At 47.7% G+C, this 19,243-nt stretch overlaps 1 protein-coding gene across 1 annotated transcript in view; it reads right to left on the bottom strand.

The window, feature by feature from the left end:
- Window positions 1–1,086: 1,086 nt before the first annotated feature.
- The window catches only part of USP22 (ubiquitin specific peptidase 22), a 41,423-nt gene continuing 23,266 nt past the window's right edge, over window positions 1,087–19,243 (bottom strand). Inside the window, exons 6-13 of the mRNA XM_075560927.1 lie at window positions 17,440–17,587; window positions 16,599–16,704; window positions 15,402–15,560; window positions 5,696–5,822; window positions 4,775–4,866; window positions 3,724–3,786; window positions 2,972–3,121; window positions 1,087–2,286 (exon numbers count right to left, since the gene is read on the bottom strand). Of these exons, the coding sequence (XP_075417042.1) occupies window positions 2,244–2,286; window positions 2,972–3,121; window positions 3,724–3,786; window positions 4,775–4,866; window positions 5,696–5,822; window positions 15,402–15,560; window positions 16,599–16,704; window positions 17,440–17,587 (888 nt within the window). The 3' untranslated portion in view covers window positions 1,087–2,243. The remainder of the gene's footprint in view (window positions 2,287–2,971; window positions 3,122–3,723; window positions 3,787–4,774; window positions 4,867–5,695; window positions 5,823–15,401; window positions 15,561–16,598; window positions 16,705–17,439; window positions 17,588–19,243) is intronic.

Genomic DNA, 19,243 nt, shown 5'->3' with positions numbered 1-19,243 from the left:
CTGCGAGGGCAGAGGCTCCTAGCGCGAACAAGAGGGGGACGACGAATGCCGTCAGTTGATAATCCTGTCCAGACAACCAACGCAGCCCCAGCTCCCGTGGACAGGAGAGGACGGGAATTATGTGGGGTGGCAGTCCCCGTTCAGGACTCACACTCTAGCCAGCCCAGAGCAAGGCAAGCAAGCAGGGTCGGTGACACGGCCCAGCTGTCTACAGGACACGTCCGCAGCCCTTTCCCCTCAGGTGTGTTCCTTTCTCAAAGCCAACGCCTCACCTGGGCCCCGAAAAGAAAAAGCTGGTTGATCGTAGTCACACAACTACGTGACCAGGGGCTCTGTGGAGCCATGTGGGGTGTTTCTGACAGCAACTGCCACCTCAGTGCTCTGGCCGTACCCTAGAGGCAGAAATACAGCAGAGAACAAGCTGTACACGTTTTAAAATTGACCGCCCAGGATTCTCCACACACGAATCTGCAGAGCACTGCTTGTTTTATGCAACCTTAACGTTTTCCTTGCAGCCACTATTAGTCCTCAACTTTTACTATCCCCACCCTACCCCGCAACGGTCTGCGCTAATGAGCTAGCCAGACACAGCCAGACACAGCCACTGCCTGATTTTGTAGGGTAGACCAGCACATCTTCCCGCTTTTCTGAAACCAAAGCAACAGTTCAAGATGTGTGAAGTGCGTGTTGCTGTGTTGTTAGGCTTCACTGGGGCGCGCTCACACCCGCTCACCTGCACTGTATACATGTGGCTGCTCTGGACCATGGTCCTCTCACCTTCAAAGCCTCCACAATTATGGTCTTTACAAGACATCGCCTGTTCTTTAAAAACCAACCCTACCCCCCTCCGCCCCCCCAAGAGGTTCAGATCTGAGACAGCAGGGCTAGAGTCATAAAGTACATAGAAGCAACACTGTCTTCTTCATGTCTCTAGGCCCCAGAAAATGTAATCTAAGCTTGGGTTTAAACAGAAACCGTGGCGGTGTATGTAGCTGGGGTAACAAAGGTAAGCGGTTCAAATATACCAGCTACTCCATGGGAGAAAGCTGAGGCGTCCTACTCAAATAAATAGACATGTGCATGGTCTTTTACAAGGAACATACTATCATTTATTTCAATTAGTTCTCCTGACAAGCGCTACTTCATGAGTCATTTATTTCTGTTACAATCAGACACAACACAGAAAGCAGGGCACAGGGCCAGTTTGAGGCAGTTTCCTTGTGAAGTCACGCTAGTTCAAATCCAACACACCAGTCACTAAGCAGAGGCACTGGGGTTGGGACACACAGGGAAGCAGCGGGCACCACAGAAACTGCTCTGCCTTCTAAAGGGTCCTGGAACAAACCCTCAGCAGCCACCAGCTCTCCCTTTGTGCCATCCGCCGGCTTCACCCAGCAGACCGGGGTGCTTCCTGGAGGAGGGGGTGTCACAAACTAACAACGGAAACAGCAAGAGTCACTCAATAACAACGGGGGAGTTTCTAAATTTAAGTATAAACTCAATGATTCATTCACTTCACTATTATTAAGTTTATGAAAGTCACCATTAAAAATGAGGAGGGGGATAAGAAAATGCCTACTTCTAGAAAACCAAGAAACACTATCTGGGCTGATGCTTCCACATGCAGTTTGATGCAAAGTTACCTGAAGAACCCCAAGTTCATGCTCTGAGTCTCCCAAGCCTGCAGGTGGTTCTTCGATTCTGCTGAGAACACCCAGGCTGAGCATCTCATACTTAGTACTAGCACACACACGCAGACAGAAGCTCGCAGAGTCCCTTTCCTTCTACAGACGGCCTGCTCTCTGCCGCATGGCTGCTTCCTTCCGCGCACCCACCGAGTCCCCAACACGGGCTGTGAAAAAGATCTTTCTCTGCCACCCACTGGTCAGTCAGAACGGAAGCACAGGCAGGAGATGTTCTGTGCAGACACGCCCACCCCACCCCACCCCACCCCCACATATGGTTTTTGAAGAGCACAGGACACTAGTGTTAAGTGTGTCCTGTTCCGTCCCCACTCGGGAGCACACCCTACATTGAAATGTCCCTTTTGTGCAATTTCCCAAGCCAGTCTCCAAGCGCAGAGCCGCTCAGTGTAGGCCACTTGCATGCTGGGCCTCACTGTTCCCCAGCCTGGGCCCGGGCAGGGTGCTGGCTCCGGAGTGGGCGGTAGTGTCCCCCATCAGGTGGGTGGGGTACGTCGGGGAGAAGCTTGCCAGCTCGCTCCCGTCCTTCTGCTGCAGGGACTATTCGTACTCCAAGAACTGCTTGTGGTAGAAGAGCAAGTACCTGTGGGGGCAGAGGAGACATGGACACTTAGGCCCTCTTATTTGCGGGGAGTCAGAACAAACCCAGCTCTCCTGAAACACGGAGGTGCATCAAGTGTCCTCCATGGGTGTGCAGTCAGTTCCTTGGGTTGCCAGGGTGGGACAACTTCTTAGCCTGCTGCGTGGCACCACCCTTGCTCCCAAGCCTGAGGCCTATTCCCTCCTGCCCGCCCCGGGGGGCTGCCTGCCGAGCCTGTTTGGTGGGGGAGGCGGGGGGACTAGGATGTCAGTGTCTGGACCCACCTCCAGGCGTCAAAGCCAGCATCATCCTTCTACATAAGACTACTCAGAGGCTGCTACACGGATGGGAATGTAAAGTTCAGGCTGTCTGACACCCCCTCCCCCCTTATGGTCAACAGTTCACTTCTCAACCTGGAGGGGAGTTCCTGGGGTCTTGAGACCAAGAAAGCAGTCCACGCAGGAGACTGATGCCCATGCTTCCCTGGGCCCCGGCAGAGCAGTGTTTCCTTATGTGCAATAGGAAGGCCAGCTGGAGATCCAGGGCTCAGAGCGGCCGTGCTTACAACAGGGTGACTGCAATCCACTCTGGGAAGGTGAACTGCCTGGAGTGAGTGGTCCCCAGGGAATCAGCTGCCCGTGCTTGCTCCCACCCTCCCTCCCAGGGGCGGGGGGACCCAGCCACACACCCTTCACTGTCTAGCACGTCCTTGATGCTGGCCTTGGTGATGATGGCATCATCACACTTGAACCACTGGTCCTTGTGCTGCCGGATGAAGCTGGTGTAGTGCCCACTCTCCAAAGTGCCCTGGTGGTTAACAACTGCGAACAAGGAGTATCTTGGGGGGAGAAAAAGACAGTCACTCCACTGTTATCACCATCAGAACCACTACTGTCATTAAGCAACCAGAAGCCCGTACTTGAGTGAAAAGCCTGCGTGTTAAGGGACGCCCTACATTAATACGCAGGAATGAAAGCAGCAGCAAGCTGGGTGGGGGCAGGTGGGAGGGGAATGTGGGGGTCCGGCTTGTTACAACCCAGTGCTAATCCAGGTCCCAAGGAGCCCTTGCTCTCGTTTACATCAGAAGAAGGGGAGAAGAAACCAACTTCCCCACAGGAAGGAAAGCAAGGAACACTTCCTTTGATGCCCCGGGGCCAGCAAGCCTAGGGCTGGGGTGCAGGATCCCTCACACTAGGACTTTAACGCCCAGTATGAAACCTCTTACCCACGACAGGGAGAGCAGTCATGACACACAGGTGTGAAAGGGCCTTGCATACTAGGGATGAATTATTTTCAACATATGTTCACAAGCAGCAAGACAGTCGGCCAGCCAGTGGCTCAATATATCATGTGAAGTGAGGTGACCCTAACAGGCTCCCCACAGTCCGTCCCCGCCCCAATAAATGGAGAGGCCCGGGAAACCCACCCCCGTGCCCTTACTTGTTGTCGTTGTTCAGACTATCCGTCGGCTGCTGGTACTGCCCGTTCATCCTGCTCTCTTTGCTGTCACAAGTAACACCAAAAATCAGTGTCAACGGCTAGAGGCTCATCGCTCACAGCAGCCACGCCACACACTGCTCCAGCTATCAACCACGTGGGGTTTCCAACTCTCCCACTGCACGGGAGGACGCCGAGGCCTACATCGGACCCGCCAAGTCAGCTGCCGGTGAGCATGAGCACCTGCTGGGAGCTGGGTCACCCCAGCCCCGCGGTTTGTGAAACGAGATCTGCAGCCACAAGTGTCCTGACTACTCTCCCCGCAAACGCCAACCGTCTCCAAAGTCTGAGGCAAGCCTATCCAGCAACCTAGTCACCGCCTCACAAAGAACCTAAGGACTATTTCTCTCGTGAACACCCTTGGGTAGTTGGTGTCGACACCAAGTCCGGTCTGAACACGGGTGCAGAGTCGAACCATTCTGCAGGCTGAGACCTTTTGGAAGTGGAACGCCAAGGCTTCTCTGCTGAGGCGTCAAAGAGGCACGGAAAATGCCACAACTGATACTGAGGCAATGTGTCTGCACCATGGTTTCTTCGCAAGAGTAAATTTCAAACAGTCTCTAAGACCTGAAAACAAGAAACGTGAACCCTCCAAAGGTCTAACCAACCCTGCGTTTCTAGCTAAGCTTTCTCCACGGGAGTGAGAAAGGCAGGCTCCGAGCAGAACAGTCCGACCGTCTGAGCAAAGAGGACTCGTGCAGCTCACGCGGCCCGGGGCTGAATGAGCTGTGTTCACCCCCCTCCCTCCTGAAGAGCAGGCTCTGCAGTGTCCTGTGGCTGGTTCTCAGGAGCAGCCTCACCTTCCTCTGCGTGAAACCCAACCACCAGCTCTCTAGTTAGCAGCCAAGCACAGCAACGAGGTGCGCCCATCTGGGACACCCCTCTTGGGTGGGGGCAGCGGTTTTGTTTGTGAAGACTGACAATTCCCACAACTCCTTCATGGGCCTCGGGGCTGACACAACAAGAGGCCACCCAACAACAAACGCTGCCGTACCTTGAGGCCATGAAGGGGGTCATGTCCAACTCCAGGGGGAAGGACACATACGTGGTGATCTTTCTTCTCAGCTTGGCCGAGTGCTCAAACCGCTAGAGGCAACGGAGACAGGGGCAGAGGGAGATGAAGAATACCCCCAGCCTCGGAGTGGAGGGGGGATTGCAAAACAACACAAAACCACAGTGAGGCCCTCACAACCTACAGCACAGCCAAGTGAGCTGACCCTTTCACTAGATAGTAGATTAAAAAGGCTGAGTTTGGGGTTAATTTTTATTTTAGAAATTTATTTTTAATAAGAAAATATGAAAACCAGGGAACCGATTCCAAGGATCTACATGTGACCTCCTCCCTTGGGGATGGACAACAGAAAAGTGGGTGAAGGGAGACATCAGCTAGAGCAAGATATGACAAAATAAAAATTTACAAATTATCAAGGGCTCATGAGGGAGAGGGGAGTGAGGAGGGAGGGGAAAAATGAGGAGCTGATGTCAGGGGCTTAGGTGGAGAGCAAATATTTTGAGAATGATGAGGGCAATGAATGTACACATGTGCTTTACACAATTGATGTATATACAGATTGTGATGAGTTGTATGGGCCACTAATAAAAGGATTTAAAGAGACTATGAATACCTGGGAAGATGTTTTGGGGGGTGGCACATGAAGACCGACAGGAGAGGTGACTGACAAGCGGGAAAACTGTGTGCAACCAACGAAAGCCTCCACATAACAAGGGGAAAGGTCAGCGCTGGATTTCATGACTGCTACTCTGTCACCACAGTGCACGTCCCGCAGCAGCAGAGAAGAGCATAGTTAACCACCCTCCAGTCTCACTACAGGTTAGGACACTCTCTGACCCTGATACAATGTTAAATGAACTGAAAATGGAGTCTGTCACTCAGGTCCTTTCCTGGAAAACTTACCTTAAGATGGAAACAGGCCACAATGGGCAATTTCTTCATGGTGAGCTGCTTGGTGGATTCCTGGTAGCTATGGCAACCACTACATTTGATCTTGGCACTGCTTCCTAAGTGCTCTGGTCTGGTGAATCTATACGGCATTTGAAAACATATGTGTTTAATAACTCCAGCAAAGTTTCAGGGTACACAATCAATATACAACATCAGGTGCTTTTATATACAAGCAATAAACAATCTGAAAAGGAAATTAAGAAACCAATGCCATTTATGACAGTGTCTAAAAGAGTAAGACTCCAAAACATGAATTTAATCATAGGCGAGATTTCACATAAGAACGAATAGCATATTGCTAAAATTAAAGCAGATTCAGTAACCGAGGAGACACCTTGTGCTCACGGGTTCACTGCTTGCCATCCAGTGGATGCGTGAGACTCGCGCTCCATAAGGGAGGAGCAGGCCCCTCTGTGCCCTCAAGAGCGGGGGGGCTGGTGGTTTCCAACTACTGGTCATGGAGGTCTGGCAGCTCAAAGTATAACCATGAACTTAATAGTGTTGAGATCTCAATTCTACTCAAAGTAATCTATAGATTCAATACTATGCCCATCAAACCCCAAAAGCCCTTTTGAATGAACAGACAACCCATCCAGCGTTCACATGGAGAGACAGGTGTCTTGAATAGCCAAAGCAATCTTAAAAATCAAGAAATTCAGGGGACTCAAATGTACTACAAAGTGACAGTGATCCAAACAGTGCAGAGCTGGTTCATAAAGTTTGTAGAACATGGATTAAGCGTCTGGTGAATCCCCTCTGAATGGTCCTACTGAGGGGTGTACACAGCCCTATTATGAGAGAGATTAAGGGAGACACGGGTCAAAATGTAGCACATTACTGTTTGCTCTCCCTTTGACCCACTGTAAAGCTGTTTCCATTTAAAAAGGAAGGAAGGAAGGAAAGAGAGAAGGGGAAATCCATTTGGTGGAGGCCCTGGTGAATCTCCTGACTGTGGGCCAGGGACGTGAGCAGCCTTGCTATCATGCAGTGCACTGCCATGTGGACCACTGAGGACGCAGTAGGTTAACATTTAGCACCCTATATCAACTGATCTCCCTTATGATCCAGTTACATTTGTTCTAATTAAAAAAAAATTTTTTCTTTTCAGTTGAGGTTTCTGTTTCACTTTTATTACAGTTGTTAGTTTTGAACTCCAGGATGAGTAAATCTACAGACACAGGAACTAAGGGAACTTTCCCTATGTCAAGGGAGTTTGAAGGAAACGGGGAGCTGATAACGGGTCAGAATGAAGAAAATGTTGTAAAACTGGTACAACCCTTCTTGAGGTAACTGAACTATTGAATTGTATGACATGTGAATTATGTCAATAAAATCATTTTAAAAAAAGGTTTGTGTAAAAGTAGAATGCAAATAGTTTTTCCATCAGCTTTTTGAAGCCCTCTCATCCACAGACTAAGAAATATAATTGTCCAGAATAAGCTTGTGCCTCTATGGTGAAGTGAGTTTCAACAAGGTCGCCAAGGCAGTTTAGTGGGTAAAGAATGGGGCTAGGACAGCTGGACTTGAATATAAAAACAATTAGACCCTTGAACTATCTGGAGGAAAAACAACGGGACCGACAGTTCCGGGGGGACTTGGGGTGGGGGGGTAGGGATGGTAAGGAAGTGGTGTTAACACAGGGACAAGGGAAAAACATGGGACCCCAAATGGTAGAGAGGGGGGAGTGGCAGGCCTGGTGGGAAATGATCAAGGGTAAGGTTGCTTAGAGAAGAGGTATACTCTAGCCCAGGTGGGGACGGAGCATGGTAGTAGGGCAGGAGGAAAGTCAAGGGAGATGGAGGAAAGAGCTAGGAGTCAAAGGGCATTTATGGAGGTCTAGACAAAGACATGTACATGCAAATATATATAGGAGGATGGGGAAATAGATCTATGTGTCTATATTTATAGGTCAAGTATTAAGGTGGCGGAAGGACCTTGGGCCTCTACTCAAACACTCCCTCAATGCATGAATACCTTCTTTTATTAAATTGGAACTCTATGATGCTCACTTTCCCGACACAACAGCTGGAGCCAAAGTGGGTGAACAAGTAAATGTGGTGAAGAAAGCTGATGGTGCCTGGCTATCAAAAAGATAGTGACTGGGGTCTTAAAGGCTTGAAGATAAACAAGCGGCCATCTAGCTCAGAAGCAACAAAGTCCACATGGAAGAACACACCAGCCTGTGTGATCGAGTGGTCCCAAAGGGATCAGTTACCAGGCATCAAAGAACAAAAAATCATATCATTGACTGCACACCTCCATGATAGGACCGCTGAAGACAAATGGGTGCATAAGCAAATGTGGTGAAGAAAGCTGATGGTGTCCGGCTATCAAAAGAGATAGTGTCTGGGGTCTTAAAGGCGAACAAGCGGCCATCTATCTCAGAAGCAAAAAAGCCCACCGGCCAGTGCGATCACGAGGTGCCAAGGGACCAGGTATAAGGCATCATGCAAAAAAAAAAAAAAAGATATAAGTGTGTGTATGTATGTGTATATGTATATATTTTTATGTATATATATATATATATATATACCATATTAAATGAAGGGGGAAGTGCAGAGTGGAGACCCAAGGCCCAAGTGTCAGCCAATGGAGATCCCCTCATAGAGGGGTTTAGGGGAGGAGATGGGTTAATTAGGGTGCGAGGTAGTACCGATGAAGAACACAGCTTTCCCCCAGATCCTGGATGCTTCCTCCCCCCAACTACCATGATCCGAATTCTACCTTGCAGGCCTGGATAGGGCAGAGGCTGTACACTGGTACATATGAGGGCTGGAGGCACAGGGAATCCAGGGTGGATGATACCTTCAGGACCAAGGGTGTGAGGGACGATGCTGGGAGAGTGGAGGGTGAGTGGGTTGGAAAGGGGGAACTGATTATAAGGATCCACATGTGACCTCTTCCCTGGGAGAGGGACAGCAGAGAAGGGGGGGAAGGGAGACTCCGGATAGGGCAAGATATGACAAAATAACGATGTATAAATTACCAAGGGCACATGAGGGAGGGGGGAAAGGGGAGGGAGGGGGAAAAAAAAGAGGACCTGATGCAAGGGGCTTAAGTGGAGAGCAAATGCTTTGAGAATGATTGGGGCAGGGAATGTATGGATGTGCTTCATACAATTGATGTATGTATATGTATGAACTATGATAAGAATTGTATTAGCCCCAATAAATTGTTAAAAAAAGAAAAAAATTAGACCCACCTCACCACCACATATGAAAATTACCTCAAAAAGGACCAATGACCTAACCAAGACAGGTCCCATAAATTCTTAGGGTCACAGAAGGTGGATGTTGCTCAGCTGGCTTGCAGTTCTTAATTCTTACCCAATATCAGAATCCTTTATCTAAAAAATTACATACTTTAAATTCTGTTGGCTTTGTAGACCAATCTCAACAAAACTTGAACTTAAATCTAGAGATGAAGGTCCTTGAGCTGTCGTCCCCACCACTGGGTCCTGTACTGCTAACCGCAGGCTGTTTCCTATGGTCTAGTTGGGGAAATGTGATTTTTTTCCCCTCTCGATGCGTTTTTGTTCAGTGTCAATTTTATTTTCTACTTACCTAAGGAGCTCTGACAGTCCCCCTTTGGCATTCTAAAGTACACACGCGCTCACTTGGACCCAAACCCAGGTAGATGCTCTACAGAGCTGACAACAGCCAGGTGCAACCAGCTACATAAAGCACAACCAACCCAAACCAAACTGCTACCATCCAGGCAACGTCAATGCCCTCCTCAAGAGAAGCATCTGCATGCCTCCCTCCCTGCGTCTCATTTCCTGAGGGCGCAGGACTTGGGACCTAGCCAAAGACACTGCTTGTCCTCTACTGAGGTATTTAACTTTGGTCCTGCTAACTACACAGAATGATAAAAAACAAGAGGGATATGCCCTGCACCAGGCTCTCCTATTGTCATCATTCATAATTAACACAAGGATACAAAGGCCATCACACACCAAACCAAACCCAATTTGAAGAGGTGATCGGATCTCTCCACCAAGTGTTTTACAGCTCCTTTACTATTGTTGTACTGTGGCTGCGTCCTAGATTTCACTGTCTACATCGATCACGTAGCAAGGGTTAAATAAAACAGAGCAAACAATCCCCTCTGAGGGGAACAGCAGCGTGTTGATACGGTTAATTTTACCTTTGTTAACTTGGCTAGGCTACACTTCCCAGTGGCTTTGACAAAAATTGGTTGCTGTTCCACCATGCCATCGAATGCAATATAAGCAGCCCCGAGGGGTGATTTCCATAGGGTGTGTGGTCTGTTTGCAGCCTTCCTCCAGGCCCTGCATGTGCATTCTCTGACCTCACCCTTGGATGCCTGACCTTCAGAGCTTGAGCTTGCCAGCCTCCACAACTGTGTTGGCAATCCTGAAAGAGTAATCTCACTCTAAGTCTCACCGGCTCTGTTTCTTAAGAGAGCCCAGACCTAGATATGTTGGTGCTGACAAGTGGGGACCCTGCTCTGACAAATACCTGAAGTGAGAACTGGCTCGGGGAAATAGAAGCTAGAGAAATGTTGGTGTGTTTAATAGCAAGTTCGTTAGCTGCCCAAAAGAAGTATTTGGTAGAATTATGGACATTAAGGAGAATTCTTATGAAAACTTCAAACTGTGAGGAAAGTATCTATTGCCACTGTGAAACAAAATTTTCAATTTTATTAAGATAAAAGGGGGTTCTCTTGCCCAAGACAGAAGACAAAATCATAAATACATTAGTTTCAAATTTTATCTTAAACGATAACTGAACTTCCAAAATGTAAAGCTGGATGTAGCTTGTCATTTTATCTAGGTTGATGAGACTCACTTGTTGAAAATACTTGAAACTTCTTTTTTGTAAGAAAGTAACAGAAAACTAATGAATATGTTGTTTCTAAATTCATGCCTCACTGATGTGATTTTCTTAACAAAATTTCATGTAAGCTTTGATGTCTGAGCACATATCCCTCTTTTAAGATTTATGTATTCTGATATCTACCAATAAAAAAATCCTTGTCCAAAACTCATGATTAAATTGTGTATGTAGTACTCTAAAATAGCTTAATCAAAACACACTGATCCACTCACATATTACGCTGCCCAATTTGCAAATTGTCTACTAAACTTATATCCCCAAACCCAACTCCCTGGCATTGACTCACAGAGCCTGTATAGGACTTGCCCCTGCTCGGTTTCCAAAACTCAACTCTTCATGTCGGTGGAAGGCTGTCTTTCTCCCAAGCCTACAGAGCACTCTGTAAATGTTGCCTGAGTCGCTTATTTGGACAGCTGCTTGGTGTGAGACGCTGGATCAAAGTTCCTTTCCCAGGGACTCCTCCCAGGAAGGCAACACACGCTGGTCCCAGCATGTGGCGCTGTCACTCCTCTGCTCCCTCTCCCTGGTTTGGAGTCACAGGAGGACCTCGGATGCTAGGTTTTAAGTTGCATGTGTTATCATTGCTCCATGAGATTGTTCTGCCATCTGGCTGCTTGTTCTAAATTTGCTTTTCTGTTGTTTCAACCAGGTTGATTTAAGATCTGAGATTCTTGTCATATTTCAGTAACTTGAGAGTCTGTGTGTGGCCCTTCCAAGTTCTACGAGGCAGGAGACGGCAAATTCTAAATTCGAGTGTAAAGCACCCCCTGCTGGTGAGGCAGCAGGAGTCATGGGAAAGCACGTTTTTGCTCCTTGATAAACTAATATGGGGGGGCTTCAAAAAGTTCATGGAAAATGCAATGAAAAGGTAATGATTATTTAAAGGTACCCTACCAAACACACAGAAATTTTTGCATGAATTTAAAGAAATGACTTAAAGTTCTTTAAAGGGACATGGTTTTTCTCCGTTCCCTTCGGCCTCTTCTGCTTCTCTCATCTACCCAATATTCCCTGGAGCCTCAAAAACTCACCCACGTTTGAGCTTATCTTGGAACGTTTCTCTAAAGATGCCATACCTTTTAAATTTCAGTCATCAGAAAATTCGGGGAGCCCTTTAAGAAATACATTCTCTTTAAAGGCACACTACAAAGTGTAATAAAATAATTCTCTTAGACAGGGGAGGGTTCCCACAAGATCTTTGAACAATTTCATTTTTATTAGTGCTTACAACTCCACTTTACTGATCTCTATCGGTTTATTCGCCAGCTTTGTGGGGCAAGAAACAGCGAAATGAAAGGGGCTAAGAGAGTCATGCTGTGAAGCCTCAGGCCCCTCTCTAAACTAACGTAAACCAGCGGATGGGTCCGCGATCCAGTTCTGCAAACCTACAACTGCCGCGGCTGCTTGCAATTACCCGAACTCGTCATGTTTCTTGATCCTTTCTCCATCTACGACTCTGCCCTTGGCTGCTCTGGAAACTGAGTCTTCACACCACGTTTCATACAGTCCAACACATTAAAAAGAGGCAGCCCCTCTAAAAGAACGCTGCAAGTTGCACATTTTAAAACCACTATTAAATCAACTCGGGGGGGGGGGGCTAAGTTGGTGGCTTTATAAACAAAGGTGCTCCTGGGCCTTCAAGACCCTCAGTGCTTCAAGAAAGGCCCATGCTTGCTCTCTCTTTTTAAAAACAAGTCCTTCTCACCATCGTCAAACCCCTTCATCTTCTCAAAACTGAAAACAACAACCAAAAAACCAATTGTGTTCAGACATTAAAAAAGATACTTGACCAAGCTTGCAGGGACTCCTAACCCTTCAAGAGCTCCGGCCTCACCCCAATACATGCTTAAAACTGCTACGGAAAGCTGTGCTGAGAAAAAGGGCCAAGTGTCACACTCGCGGCATATGTTTAAACATGCACACAGAACCGAAACTAGCGACACAGGGAGCACCAGGCGCAGCTCCACCAGATCCTGCATAACAGTTTCCCATTACACGGGTCTTTTGCAAGCCATGCAACCCCTTTGTGACTTAGCGTGTTCACATGGGTGTTCTGCATGGGGAAAATAGGGTTCTTACAGAAATAAGTAGTAAAACTCACACTGTGTAGGTTTTAAACCTCTTCATAAAATTGAGCCCCCCAAATCATAAAACATTCATTTTTGCTTCAAAATTCTACTCTTACGTATTTATTTTCCTTGTACAGGAGACATTAATGTTTACATTAGAATGTCCTAATGGGATTTTTATAGTTTGCTTTAATGAAAGTGGCATTAGAAACTAAAGTAGCCATAGCAAATGATAATTTCAAGTTTCAGAAAAATTATAGGCAAAAAACTACCTGATATGGTCCATATTTATTCTTAAGTTCTAACTCCATAAAAAACTAAAACTGTGCCCTGCCTTGTCCAAACCATCACCTGAACTAGAACCCAACCGCCAGCATGTCTACTTCACCCCCTCACGAGCAGAGCTGCCTCAGGACTTTCCGCAAGGCCTTTGTCAGCAAGCCAGCCTTGCTCAGTGCGCAGCCATGCTTAATCACCGTGTGACCAGGGCTCAGCAGGGAGATTTCAGTAACCAATTTTCCTTAAAAGGGTATTGCTCCTTAAGAACTCTTGTACTGCCCTCACTTCACCAGTTGATAAACTACACGGTCAAGGTTGAAAGCCTGAGATAGAATAATGAGTGTCCCATTTTCCTCCAGTACCTCAACCTCACTGGATAAATACCCACTGTCACACAATGGTTCAGTTATTGACTTGTTCTCTTGTCTTTTTCAACATTTCCACAGACGTCTCCTGTCAATGTTTTCTTTCACTTGAGAAAGTGGCCTTTGCTTCCCATAGGATTTACTAAACCACATTCTTATTTCTCTCAAATCCTTACATTGAGAGAAATTTTAAACTTCCCCCCAAATTCAACCCTCCTACAGTATTTAAGACTTTCCCCTCAGTTGCTTTTGCAGAGCGTTTTCTTATTGAGTACGTGTAACTGGGTCACAATAACCTGCAGATTTACATGGAACAACTGACGGGTTGACACAGGCACACGCTTGCAGAGCCACCAGCACCGCCATTAAGAGACTCACCCGCTTTTATGCCCCGATTCTCCGGGTGAAGTGGACTCCGTACCCGTTTACCGCTGTGCGCTTGGAAGGACCAGTAGGTCTCCAGGGATACATTCAGCTTCATTGTAGGCAAACCTCCCTGGCTGTTTGCTGGTCTGCTGATCCTAGGCATTGCCAGCAGCCGCCATCTGACCAGCAGAGCTTGGATTCATTTGCCTCCACAGTCAGCACCTTGCCCTCATCCTGTCAATCTGGGGTACCTCACTCCCTGCAGGGACTTGACTCAGAATCCTCCAGCCCGCTACCTGACCCACGAACTTGGGATCTGCTAGCCTCTAAAACTGTGGGGCCACTTCCTTGAGATAAATCTCTCTGTATCCGTATATAAGCCGCACTGATTTTATGTCTTAAGAACCCAACCTAAGACAGGTTACAGTTAGTGTGAGAGCTCCACCGAAACCTGACTCACAGTGACCCATATAGGGCTCTGAGGCTGTCGACCTTCATGGGAATGTATGCTTCTATTCAAGCTTTGATCATGCTTAACACGCACTGTGTCAAGATTTACATACTGCTGAGACACAAAATCCTAGTAAGTTCTGTATGTTTACGATAAAATGCTACATATAACACTTGAACAGATGCTGCTAGAACTACGAATGTTAAAGGTTAAAGCTTCGGAAACAGTGAGGTCACTGGACAACGGAGGAAGGCCGATCCACTTTATAAAGCAGCGAAGAGCTTGTGCTACTACTGGCCAAATAGAGAGCTTGGAAGAGATGAAACTGCGTATTTCAGCTGAGGAGATGTCTAAGCATTTCTTAGATTTCTAATCTGAATGTAGTAATTCCTATATACTCGTGAATAAGCCAAGTTTTTCAGCACATATTTTTTGCTTCTGTGGTAAAATTAGGTGTGCCGGCTGATATTCGGGTCAGCTTATACCCGAGTGTACACGGTAGTGTTTTTCCCCTTGCTGTTTATACTAAAATGTGAGAGAACAGAGATACTCTTAAAAATGAACTGTGCCACATGAGACCAGACCTTAGAAACTAAGGACAAGTATCCGGGAATTTTCAAAAGAGCCTGGATGCCTCGTCTGCTACTGCAGTGATTAAGACTGTGACTAGTGTTCGGGGACCCTAGCCAGATGTGAAAGGACATGGGCAACGCCACTTGATGCAGATGTCTTATAGCACCGAGAGATGGTTTCCAAGCTTTGAGAATGAACGACATTTGCTTTGCTTGGTTGTAGAAGTGCTCACTGCCCATCGTCTCTCCCATTTGAAACTAGACTTTCCCTTCTATTCTATATTATACACTGGAAGTCGCCAACTCGTAGTCTCTAGGTTTTACAAGTTATCGATGGCAAGGAGAGTCCCACCAGACAGAGCATGCTGAGTATCAATGTATTTGTTTGAGATGATTTAGAAGATGAGACTTAGGAATAGAGCCCTGCTGGGGTGGTATGTAATGATGAATACATTTGCACAACGTATGGGATGTTATGGAGTAAATTGTCTGCCCAAAATGTGTGCTAGAATCTTAACCTCCATGATACATATGGACGTAATCATCTGGGGAGCAGCGTTTTCTTTATGCTAATGTCACATCTCCCCTCGGTGTTCACTGGGCATGTGAAAGAGAATCTTGCTGGAACCCCCTTCTTGATCCCGAACCCCCACTGAACAATGTCACGGCGGGAGCTCTCTGGGAAGCCTTTCCTTACCTCCGCAGGCAGTCTGTCAGCGTGGTGGTGCCCGAGGCGTGACTCTCTCCATTCACCATGCTGCCCTCGCTCCCCGGGCTCAGGGGCCAGAACGGTGTGGAGGAGCCAGGAAGATCCAAGCTGATGTCCCAGAATGGGTCTATGGTGGTAGAGACCCCACTAGACGCCGAAGGAAGATCAGAACAAATGTGAACACGGGCAGTCCGCACAGGACCCTCAGAGAACACCACTCGTTAGGATGCTGTTAAAAAGTGGGAGGGGCTTCAAAAAGTTCATGGGCAATTTCCATTATTTTTTCATTCCAGCTCCCCAGGAACTTTCTGAAGCCCTTTCTCATTCTTCTTTGTGCACATGGACCCTGCAGCCAGGTGCTAGGCAGACTTCATCTACAGTTCTCTGTGCAGCAGGTGTGAACCGCTAAAGCCAGGTTGCTCCTCACACAATGGCCTCTAAAGCGGGGAGTTTCAAAAAGTGAAACTTCCCAGGCCCCGCCCAGAGGCTTCGAATGGACGGCGCTGGCCCAGGTCACAGTGCATCATTGTGGAGGGCAGCTGCACTTCGCACCCTCTGAAGCCAGCTCCTTCTGAGAGATGCACTTTCAGACACAGAAACAGCACATCTACTAGCTCCGAGACTGCCTCCCGCTATTGGGGGTCAGTAGTACAGGGCCTCAGAGGAGGCTCTTCAAAACGGTGGTCTAAGCTGTGTGGGGCAACAGCTCCCAATAAAATATGCAGTGTAACAGAAAAGGCACTGCAACACTGCTGTGCAAAAACAGGCCATCCCATCAACACACAGCTCGTATACCCAACAACACTGCAAGCGGAGGGCCACAGCGATTTCATAGCACTTTCAGTGGGCACGACCAGGGTTTCCTGTGTTGCTGTCATGTATAAATAAGCCAAATATCAACTATCAGAATGCTGAGGGCACGCGATCAATCAAGAACGCACTTCCTGGTTCTCAGAGCCCGACTGCAGTCACAGGCAGAGATTGCACTTCTGTATAACAACCGGGACAACCACAGCAAACCCGGGAGGGACAGGAGCTTTTAGAGAAACTCCTATGACCCCAGTTCGGCCTTGGCCACTACACAGTCACATGGACATGGCTGAGAATGTGGCTGGCTGGCCTAGACCATATGCTCTCTGGCATTCCAGAGGAAAAGCCATGCCTCAGATGAAAGAGCACACTTACTGGCAGACCTGGCAGGTGACGTCCGACTGCAGCCCACCTGTGAAGATCTGGTCAATGATGCAGTTGCAGTGGTTGGGGTTGTTGGCCTTCTTCCCGTTATCATCACCTGGGGAGAGGACAACAAATGGCTCCGCAGGACACTGCAGCTTTGTGCCACACCCCAGAGGAAGCTCGCCACACAGAGGCACAAGAGAGGCAGTGCAGCCAGCACGGTAAAAGGGTCTTAGACTTTTGCAACTTCCCGTTTCCTAAGATCGCCTTAACTTCTACCAAGGCATCAACGCCCATTGAACACGCAATAACGGGAGAGTTACTTTTTCATGTGCAAAATCATGACATGTTTCCAGTAAGATAGCTGCCACCACTCTCCCCACACTAGATAACCTCACCCACAGCCACAGAATAGATTCTGACTCCTCCTCCTAAGGAGTGTCGGGTGGATTTGAGTAAGTTTTAAAAAGGAAAAACAACAACTATACCTAAACTGTAACTCATCGTTTCAATTCCTACAACATATATCCTGTGCATGTTTTCAATGAAACAAAAGGGGTGGTGGTGTCAAAGCAGACTCTAGCACAATCAGTTATCCAGTAAGCCATTGTCTTTCACATCCAGGTGGTTCCTGACCTACAACTGGGGATGCCAGACCACTTCCGGGCCGTCCGTGGAGGTTTATAAGCTATGTAAGGGCACTCCACAGTTTGACCAGGATTGTCAAAAGACACAAATTTAAGAGGGAAGTAGCCAAATAGAGCACAATTGGTCACTAGAAACCCTCCCATGCACAGTGCACCCCCTTGTGCCACCCCTCCCCCCAGCCCCTGCAGCAGCAGGCTCCCACCTTTGCAGTGCCTGTGCAGGACGTCCAGCGCTGCAATCAGGAACTCGTGGGCGTCCTGCTGCTCGTACCCTGCCAGGTGGCGCGCATGAGTCCACACCAGGTGCAGTAGTTTGTATGGAATGTGGGGGGACCGGTGCCCAGAGTAAAACTGCTCAGGGTGAAGGGGGAGGGGAGGGAGACACTCGTCATCAACAATGGCTACACACTGAACACAAGCAACATGATTTTAAGAATTAAAACTACAAAAACAATACGGAGACAGCTGCCTGGGATTATGGCCATTCTGATAAAAATGTCTCACTTTACTTCCCCTATAAACTGCTTTTATCTCGACTCTCTGAACGCTGAGTCTACACGTGGTCCTCTCCCTTCTCACCACATAGGTTCCTATAAATCAAAACCAAGTTACTTCTGACTCATAACTCCATATACAGTTTCTGAGGCTGTAAATCTTTATAGGAATGATAGCCTTGTTCTCCCTCTCCCCCTCAAGAGTGGCTGATGCGTTTGATTAGCAGTCCATGCGCACCCAACAGTGGTTTCTGCAGGCAGGTCTAAGTCTAAAAGATTGCTATAACTTGATTATATGAAGTTAAATATATATATATACATGCAAATAACTTGACTTGCCCAACATTGGTTTACTCCAAGAACTAGCTACACCAAACTGGGCATTCATCTGCCGACACTTACATCTGGAATAATGCCGGAAGGATTATGACTCCAAGCACTGCTATGAACACACACCAGTCAATTCAGGGGGAGCCAGCAGCACACCCTTCTAGCGGTAGGGCTAGTTACAGCTCACTCGGGCGCCTACCAGCCATCTCAACGAGGCAGACTTCAGGGACGCCAGCCCAGCAGCACACCTCCCATCCTGCAGCTCCGTCACTAGGTAAGAATCCAGGTTTATCCTTTATTTGGCTACTCAGATAGCAGAGCAGCTCCAAGTCTTTCACTTTCCCTTGTGCTTAACGCTCATCTGCAAGTTGGTTTCGAACGTGTGTACCAAGCACCTTATCAAAGTGGAGACGTACAGAATGCTAGGTGACAAACTCCACAAACAGCCTGGTAACAAATTGTGCTATTATTAATTACTAATAGTGGAATTAGCTTTGTTTCAAATTCCGAAAGGGCTTACACACACTCACCATACTCATCCACTTCCTACTACATGAAGCGGTTTACAGGGAAAGACTGAGGTGGACAAGAAAGCCAGAAACACCAAATTCCTAAGTCGCCCTATGGATGTGCTTATGAGTACTGAGGTCAGAAAAGGTGAAGGGGGAAAGAGGACAGTAAGAAAAATATCGATATGCTCACTTTATAGAAGGAACTCGACATATCAGAAATCAATCGCCAATCCTAACAGAAGACAATGAAGGAGTGTCTGAAGCACACAGAATAACCATATTTCTAGATACCAACCAGCCAAACCCATGACCACTGACTCGATTCTGACTCACAGCAACTCTGTACAGCAGTGGTTCTCAACTTGGGGGTCGAAGGACCTTTTCACAGGGGTCACCTGATTCATTAACAGTAGCAAAATTAGTTATGAAATGGCAACGAATGGAATGCATGAAAACAGAGCTACAGGGCTGGTCTCACCCAGAGCCAAATTGACCCCCTCCCTGGAAGTGGGTTTGGTGGAGAGCAGGTTGGGGAGAGGGCCCAGAATGCCACACCCACATGGAGGCAGGACGGGAGGGAGGAAGAGAGAGTCGGACTGGGCCCCACACTAGCACATGATGCTCAGAGGTGACTGGGCAAATGACAACAGCACGTATCACACTGTCCCCTT

The sequence above is a fragment of the Tenrec ecaudatus genome, chromosome 10 (genome assembly GCF_050624435.1).
Source record: "Tenrec ecaudatus isolate mTenEca1 chromosome 10, mTenEca1.hap1, whole genome shotgun sequence".
NCBI lineage: Eukaryota > Metazoa > Chordata > Mammalia > Afrosoricida > Tenrecidae > Tenrec > Tenrec ecaudatus.
This window is presented reverse-complemented; position numbering and strand designations above follow the sequence as displayed.